Raw genomic sequence first — 8,961 nt, 5'->3', positions numbered from 1 at the left:
CGATGACTTGAACGCTTTTTACTTTGAAGCTTTAAGTCGTAATGACATTGCATGAAAACACCTGTAGTCTAGGTGTCCAAGGCTACTTGTGGGGGTGGTAGAGGGTAGGCTGATTTCAACAGCCAGAATCCCGTACTGTTGACAGTGACAGAAGGCGAACTAAGTTTAATCAACCAACATTTATTTAATTTCTATAATTTCCCACGAAACTAAAGAATCGTTTCCTGAATTATTATTTTTAGCGAAACTTCTGCTGCTATCGCACATCCCTTCTAGATGCAGAGAAGGAGCAGTTTACACTGCACAAGCTCATGTTTATTTGACGTCACTCCATAAACCGAGACTCAAGTCAGCGAATAGAGATTTCAGGTTGTGGGGTGTTTTTTTGTTTTGTTTTGTTTTTGTTGTTATTTTTATTGGTTGTAGGTGGGGAAATACAAATATAAGTTACTTAGGCGGGGAAATATATATGAAAAGAATTTGACTAAATTATGGTGGCCGAGAAGTGCAAAACAGATTAACAAATCCGCAAACAAAATAACAAATCCGAAAACAAATGAACAAATCCAAAAACAAATCCGAAAACAAATTAACAAATTCGAAAACACATTAACAAATCTGAAAACAAAATAACAAATCCGAAAAAACAAATGAACAAATCCAAAAACAAATGAACAAATCCAAAAACAAATCAACAAATCCGAAAACAAATCAACAAATTCGAAAACACTAACAAATCCAAAAACAAAATAACAAATCCAAAAACAAAATAACAAATCCGAAAACAAATAAACTAATCCGAAAACAAAATAACAAATCCGAAAACAAATGAACAAATCCGAAAACGAATGAACAAATCCGAAAACACATTAACAAATCCAAATCAAATTAACAAATCCGAAAACAAATTAACAAATCTGAAAACAAATTAATTAATTAATTAATGTTGAATTTGGTAATTTGTTTTTGGATTTGTTGTTTTGTTTTTGGATTTGTTATTTTGTTTTCGGATTTGTTAATGTGTTTTGCACTTCTCGGCCACCGTACTAAATATATTAAATTTAAAATGTGTCTGTTCTTATATGCCCAGTATTACAGTTTTTGCCAATTGCTTACACACAAAATCTTTTCATGTCAAACGATTTTTGAAACCTCACACTCAAAGTGCAAAACTACATGCCAAATCTTCAAAACCATAAGCTATTTCTCAGCCTTTGACTAAGTCTTCAAATGCATAAAACACTTTTTTCAAAACACTACACACAATTCTCTACCTAAGACACAAAGATCTATCAGGAAGTGACTTGCTTTCCTTTTCCAAACACAACCAATCAAAATGCTACACTTAGTCACCAGGTCACACAGACACATCTGCAAACACTAATTGCTTAATTGATCACTAACCAATCACTGCTTTACTTTACAGTAGTATAGATAGGCCTATAAATAGGTCAAAGATCAGATTACCTGTTTTGAACAATGGATGCTAACAATGAACAGAGAGCAAAAGGAGTAGGAGTAGGAGGAGGAGGAGGAAGGGGAAGGGGAAGAGGAAGAGGAAGAGAAAGATGAGGTCAAATAAGAGAAGGAAGGAGAGCCATATCTGTTGAGATTAGGGCAACACTTGTTGATCATGTAATCAACCATGGTCTGATCGTGAGAGAGGCTGGACTGAGAGTCCAGCCCAACTTAAATCGATTTACAGTGGTGTCCATAATTCGAACCTTCAGAAATGAGAACAGGTATGCAACTATGTAATGACTATTTTAGCATTATAGTAATGAACTGTAAAATACGTATGACTGCATAGTATTGCATAAACATTTGTAACTCTAAGCCATTCATTTACTACTCTGCATTGAATGAATGAGGTTGGTTATCATGCTGTACTACATTTTTTTGGAAATGGCTTACAGTTCTTATGCTGAACACATACTGTGTTTGAATTCTGTACAGAGTGGAAAGGCTAAGACATCGAGGACGAGGACGCTTGTTTACAGATGTACAAGAGACTGCACTTATAAATATGGTTTTGGACAACAATGCAATTAGGATTCGAGAGATAGAGCATATCTTGAGTAATGACACCATATTCAACAACATCAACGCTGTAAGCCTGTCGACCATAAAACGCATCCTCCAACGGCACCAAGTGACGATGAAACAACTTTACAAGGTTCCATTTGAGAGAGGACCCCACTCAAAACGGGGTCCTCCATCACAATGCCACACTGGGTCCATACAACACTGGCCATATACTCACTTTTCTGGATGCAATTCACACAATGCTTGTCCCTGATCCAAATCAGGCGCCTGCTAGGTTTGTGGTTATATGGGACAATGTTAGTTTTCACTGGGCTGTTCTGCTCCAAAACTGGGTTGCCACCCATCCACAATTTGTAGTTTTGTACCTACCCCCATATTCACCTTTTCTAAATCCCATAGAGGAATTCTTCTCAGCCTAGTGCTGGAAAGTGTATGATCGCTAACCCTTGGCCCGCATGCCACTTCTCCAGGCAATGGAGGACGCATGTGGGGACATAGAGGTTGCCTCTGTTCAAGGTTGGATACGCCATGATAGGAGATACTTCCCTTGATGTTTGGCAAGAGAAAACGTAGCTTGTGATGTGGACGAAGTATTGTGGCCAGACCCAGCTCGAAGAAGAGATGAAGCTTAGCACTGTGGACTGCCCCCAATTCCTGGACCAGGACCCTACACACAATTTACTGTATTCTACTGTAAAGATGCCATGCTATGACGATGATGGTTTACTTTTGGTTTACATGTTTATTGTTTTGTTGTATGCCAATGTATACAACAGTAATTTTTGGCCTTATACATATTTTCTGTTTCTACATTGCATTGCCGTTTCCGGTGTACTTGTTACCACTCTCAGCAGATTACTTTCACTGTAGAACATTGTATTGAAATGTAGATATAAGCCTATGAAAGACCAAAGAGCTTTATATTTAGAACAGCGGTGTTTACATGGTATATCCAGAAATGTATTATTATGAAAGAGGTGTTTGCCATTTGATGCAAATGCTTCATTCTGATATGTGTTTATGGCATTTTGAAGGAGATGTGAGCTATTTTGCATTTTGTGTGTGCAGTTTTGAGAAGTGTGTGTAGAGTTTTGCAAAAAGGAGACTTGGTTTTACGTGTGTAAGCAATTGGTAAAAACTGTAAGCCACATTGCTTCCAAGTTGCGCTTCATTCTCCAATCCAGTAGGTGGCGGAATGTGCACCTTAAAGCTGGTTTGCCAAACGCTATTCAAACAACAGTAGAAGAAGAGGACGAAGAAGAAACATGCTTAGCATACATGTGCAGAACTTTGGCTAAGCGTGCCTGTATTTGATATATTTTAGCTCGCTGCGGTTGTTCGAAATGAGTTTATCGTTAAGGTAATTATAGTTTCCTAGTTGGCTAGGAAAGAAGAAAACTATTAGATAGAAGTAACCATATTTTTAATAACTTTGTCATCAAATCGTTTTATACCAGAAAGATTTGTGCTATACGCTTAAAAACAATTTCTGAAGTTGTGATCGAATGTTAAACTTATAAGCTAGGTTGAAATAGTCTAACAGAGATTAGTATAAGGCATTATCATGGTAAACGACATATCTAGCTAGCTTTTATCTGAAGCGTTGATTGGTGTCAAATTAACAAGTTTTCCTCGTTAACTTCAGGGCCGAGCTATCTGCTGACAAGAATAAAAAAAAGAATAGAGAACTAACCGATGAACAGAAAGATGAGATTAAAGAAGCATTTGAACTCTTTGACACCGATAAGGATAAAGAAATAGACTATCATGAACTGAAGGTAATAATTTCAAGCTTTGATTAAAGCATTATCAAATAATGTGTTGATGCATTCAGGGGTTAAATTGTGGATTTGATTATGGGAAAATTAAAATTGTGTTTCGCTTATTTTGGTATATTTTTACATTTAGTGGGGAAGTGTAGCACTCCCTTTTAGATGCTACCATGACGTTACCATGCTATGACGATGATTACCATGATATATGTGTGGGTCAGAAATGCCTTTTTATAATAACATATATAACAGGCACTAAGCTAATTTTCCCTTGCAAGTAATTTTTCTGTGGTGTCTTTTTGAAACACCAGCTTTGGCTGCTGTTAGCTGTTTTAATAAGCAAATATTTAAGAAATTGGTGATTGGGTCATTATTGCAGTGATTTCAGTAGCAATAATATTTTAAACAACCCTGTCAGATGATGTATATTGGAAAATATGTTATTGTGTTTAAAAAGGGTAAAATACTGTGGACTGTAACTGCAGTGTTATTCCATAAATGCATTTGACAGCACAATCTCATTCAAGGGCAACAATGCTAAGATTAAATAGGCTCAAATTGTGAAAGAGTTGTTTAGGCAGTCCAAGAAATCATTTAGTACAGTAATTGGCGACTCTGACACCACACATGTTCATGACTTTAACTTCCGTTGAAAGTTTTTTGGGATGTGCTGAAGACGACTGTGCACATAAATATTAGTGTGCAACCCATTTCTTGGCCAGGCATTGTATGTTGTCTATACTGCTAATAGAACTTGAGTTCTCTCAGGAGCATACAATTCCAATTCCTTGGCTTTTTTTGTTGTTTTTGTATACTGTTTCCCTTTTTATTGTAAAACAATTCTTGCAGAGATTTATAATTAAGTAAATATTTTTGAACAAAATCTTTATAATGAAGGTGAAAAGATTATTATTTTTGTGGTAATTTGGAAAATTCCAAAATGATCTCTCTCTTTCTCTTGTTCACTGGCTGATTCGCTGCTGTTTGTGTAGGTGGCAATGAGAGCTCTTGGTTTTGAGGTGAAGAAAATTGATGTAATGACTATCTTGAAAGACTTTGACTGTGGAGGCACTGGAAAAATAACTTATGAAATTTTCAAAGAAGTTGGTAAGTAAAATATTTCCTGTTTTTATATGGAAATGTGAAAATAACTGGAGATGCGGTTTCAACTAATGAACATTTTAATACTTGGTTCATGTATTAACATTAAATTGTAAACTCTAAAAGGCATATACTAAACACAGTAATTAAATACATTTTAATTACTAAATAATGTCATACAGATCATTTTTTTCCATGTCCAGCAAAATGACTTTTAATGCCTCTAAAAAATATGCAACCACCTTTTTTTTAAATCTATTTTATTGGTAAATTTTATTTTATTTATTTCTGACCATTAGAAACATATTGAGCCTTTGATACTAAAAACAGTTTAGACTGAGAATTTTTTTCATTTGCATTATACTTGCCATATACACATTGCAGATTATAAGGTTTGTATGTCATGTAGACATTTATAGCGGGGAAAAAAGATGCAGTAAAATTAAATATGGCAGCTCAAAAAGACTGTGCAGATTATAGAGAGAACAAAAAAATTGGGTCTAGGATAAGGAAGAGTTACAAGCAATGAGGAGACCCTATAAGTACACATATAATAAAAATATATTTAATATACTTAGTGCATATACTAATTTGGAAAAAAAAATCACTTGCTCAAATAGCCCTAAAACAGATAAAGCTCTGAACTTCTCTTGCAAAGCATGAATGTGCACTTGAACATCTTGAACTAGGGTTGCATTAATTCTGAAGGCAATCTGTAATTTTGGAGACTAAACAGTAAAATACAGAAGTTTAAAAAATTTAATTAATCCACAATAATCTTTTTGTTGTTAATATTAAAATATTTATTAAAATGGTGGGGGGTTTTATATATACCCTCACTGCAGTCAGTGTAGTCATGTTACATTTTGAACAGCAAAATGGCAATAAAAAACATCAGCTACATGAAACCTTTTCATGGTTTCTAGAAGACACAAGAAAAATGATTTCTCCCACTTATAGCTGAACTAGACATTCTTAGTAAACCAAGAACTGTCAAAGATCATTTGGATGTGTATATTCTTTTCTTTTAGTGACTGATCGGATTTTGGCTCGGGATCCAAAAGAAGAGGTTCTGAAGGCATTTAGGCTGTTTGATGATGATGACTCTGGAAAAATCAGCCTGAAGAACCTGCGGCGTGTCGCCAGAGAGCTTGGAGAAGACATGAGTGATGAAGAGCTGAGGGCTATGATTGATGAGTTTGACACTGATGGAGATGGAGAGAGTAAGTATATACAATGACTAAACCATACATTTTTGTCTTTAATATTAAAAAAGAAATTCTCACTAATAACCTATGAAAGTTGAGCATTATTCAAGACATAAGTCTAGCCTACTACTATGTGTTGCTATTACTTACACCAATGCATTGTACAAATGTAATTCCTAGGGTGCTTTCATGCCTTCCTTGTTTGGTATAAATAAAATTTTTTATTTTTATAAATTAAAGTCTATTGTCTCCCTCATGAATGTACTACAGAATAATGACAATTGTATTATTATTATTATTATGGAACTTTTTACAATTAACATTTGACTGATCTTTATTATAATTCCTTCAATTTCTTTTTTTTTTTTCTTTACAGTTGGTCAAGAGGAGTTCCTTTCTATTATGACCGGAGACCCCTGAATTGTACAGCATGAAAAAACTCACCTAATATACAATTGCATATTGACCACAGCAATAATATGGTGGTCAATATTATATTCACTATTGTGTAAACCATGCAAAGCCGCAATTTGCATTTGCACTAGTGGGAAACTAGATTACTGTTTTGAAAGATATTATTATAATATTAAATTGTATACATTCTTAAGCATTGAGTAATGACTATAATTCACTGAATAGGTACTGATGAATAATAACTGCATAATTAAAAATAATTTCTGTAGGTTGGTACATTGCTATTTAAGTTAAATAACTAACATGCATATACACATCTAGTTATAAAGGAGAGACTATATAGAAATAAATAGGGCAAACTTAGTTTTTACCTTTTAGGCTAAGTGGGTGATGATGGTTTGAAACAAAGACACATGAAATTAGAAAGAGAAGAACAGGGTAATAGTGTGGTTCCCTGAGACCTCTCTACTGAGATGCGAACTGGTAATCCCTCTGCCTCCACAGGGTATTCCCTAGGTATTGCTTTAGCCAATCACATGATGTAAAATGAAAGCAGGATTACAACTTGATGCACATCCGATTATTAAATGGTTTGAATAATTTTCCTCAAAGAACCTGGTCTCAGGTGTATTTATATTCATTGATGTTCGTGCGTGTGTATGTGTGTTTGTATGTATGTATGTGTATGTGTGTATATTTTATTTATTTATTTATTTATTTATTTATTTATTAATTAATTAGGGATGCACCGAAAACGAAAATTCGGCCACCGAAAATTTTCGGTTTTCGGCCGAAAGACTTTGATCACCGGAAAAACACGGCCGAAACAGTTTGTTGTGATGACGCAAACAGAAACCGCGGTCTGCACGTGCTAAAACATGTCTGCGGTGTGGACGTATTTCAATATATCTGAGAAAGACCCACGGATAGCGATTTACAAAACATATAATGCCGAAATTTCGTCTGCAAAGACTTTCTCCACGTCGGGTTTAATTTATCACCTGAAATCCAAACATCCCGGTCGCTATGCTGAATATGAGAGGAACGCGGCACAGAAAAGCAAAACCCCTCCGAGCATGCGCACTCCGTCTGTGGCGGACGTTTTTAAAAGGCAGGAAGTTTCCCAGTGATAGTGTTGCATTGTTGTATCTTTAAGCAGTTGCACTTTTTCCTGAATGCACTTTGTTTTTATGAAAGAACATATTTAATTGTACAACCTTTCAGCAGGCCAGAGGGCCTGTACATTATTATTTAATGTACACATGAGTGCATTGAAGTTAAACATTTAAGTTTGAATTTTAATTTATTTTATCATGTGCATTGTGGCAATGTGCTATCAATAAATATTTTCATAATTTGTAATTGATTTATTCTTTAAAACTTTGATATTAATTTATGTGATTGAAATGCCTTGATTTTAGTAAGGTTAGTACACAGTTATAGCCATAAATGCAATCGTAATAATAATAATTGACAATATCTTTCGGTGTTTCGGTTTTCGGCCTTGTGTTCCTCTTTTTCGGTTTTCCGTTTCGGCCAAGAATTTTCATTTCGGTGCATCCCTTATATATATATATATATATATATATATATATATATATATATATATATATATATACCCTATAGTACACCCTAAGTGAGCATGTTAAAACTGTGTCCAAAATGTCAATATTTTGTGTGAGCACTATTGTTTTCTAGAACTGTTTTAATATTCCTGGGCATGGAATTCACCAGAGCTGCACAGGTTGTTGCTGGGTTTCTCTTCCACACCTCCATAATGACATCACGGAGCTGCTGGATGTTGGACACATGGCCCTTCTCCACCTTCTGCTTGGGGATACCCCACAGGTTCAGGAGACACACTTAGCCACTTCAGCTTTATCAGCAAGGCAGTTGTCATCTTGGCAGCATGTTTGGGGTCGTTATGTTGGAAAGGGAGTTCCCTCTTCTGAAGGGAGGGTGTGCCGTTCTGCTTCAGAGTATCACATTGAATGGAAGCAATGTTTTCCACAATGAACAGCAAATCTCTCTTACCACCAAAACTCATTCAGCCCCAGACTATGATTTTTCCACCACCATGCTGGACTGTAGGGAAAACACGTTTTTCTTTGTACTCCACACCAGGGTATTTATCTTGGTATCAAACCACAGTACATGGTTCCAGTAATTCATGCTCTTGGACAGGTTGTTTTCAGCAAAATGTTTTTGGGCTTTCTTCAAAGAGGCTTTCTTCTGGGGCCATGCAAACCGAATTGTTGCAGTGTGTAAATTGCAAACTTTAAAGCAATGCTGGAATTTTCTGCATGGACCTGAACATTTAAAATTTTTTAAATTATTATTATTTGTACAGATAATTTGAATTCACATAATGTAAGCCTAGTAATCAACAGATTAAAAAGGTATAGTATAACAAATAAAAG

The 8,961-nt window shown here is 35.2% G+C and overlaps 1 protein-coding gene across 2 annotated transcripts; it reads left to right on the top strand.

Annotated features, from left to right (window-relative positions):
- Positions 1-3,247: 3,247 nt before the first annotated feature.
- Positions 3,248-7,155, top strand: cetn3 (centrin 3). 2 transcript variants are annotated; one of them, XM_046860347.1, is made up of 5 exons: positions 3,248-3,406; positions 3,692-3,824; positions 4,811-4,925; positions 5,984-6,142; positions 6,504-7,155. In XM_046860347.1, exons 1-5 carry the CDS (start codon positions 3,390-3,392, stop codon positions 6,545-6,547), a joined length of 468 nt encoding a protein of 155 aa, XP_046716303.1. In that variant the 5' UTR covers positions 3,248-3,389; the 3' UTR covers positions 6,548-7,155. The 2 variants fall into 2 exon arrangements, with proteins under 2 accessions (XP_046716303.1, XP_046716302.1); XM_046860346.1 differs by having other exon boundaries at positions 3,249-3,406; positions 5,951-6,142.
- Positions 7,156-8,961: the final 1,806 nt, after the last annotated feature.

This window comes from Silurus meridionalis, chromosome 11 (genome assembly GCF_014805685.1).
Source record: "Silurus meridionalis isolate SWU-2019-XX chromosome 11, ASM1480568v1, whole genome shotgun sequence".
Taxonomy (NCBI): Eukaryota; Metazoa; Chordata; class Actinopteri; order Siluriformes; family Siluridae; genus Silurus; species Silurus meridionalis.
The sequence above is the reverse complement of the archived record's forward strand: the minus strand, read 5'-3'. Positions and strand labels throughout refer to the sequence as shown.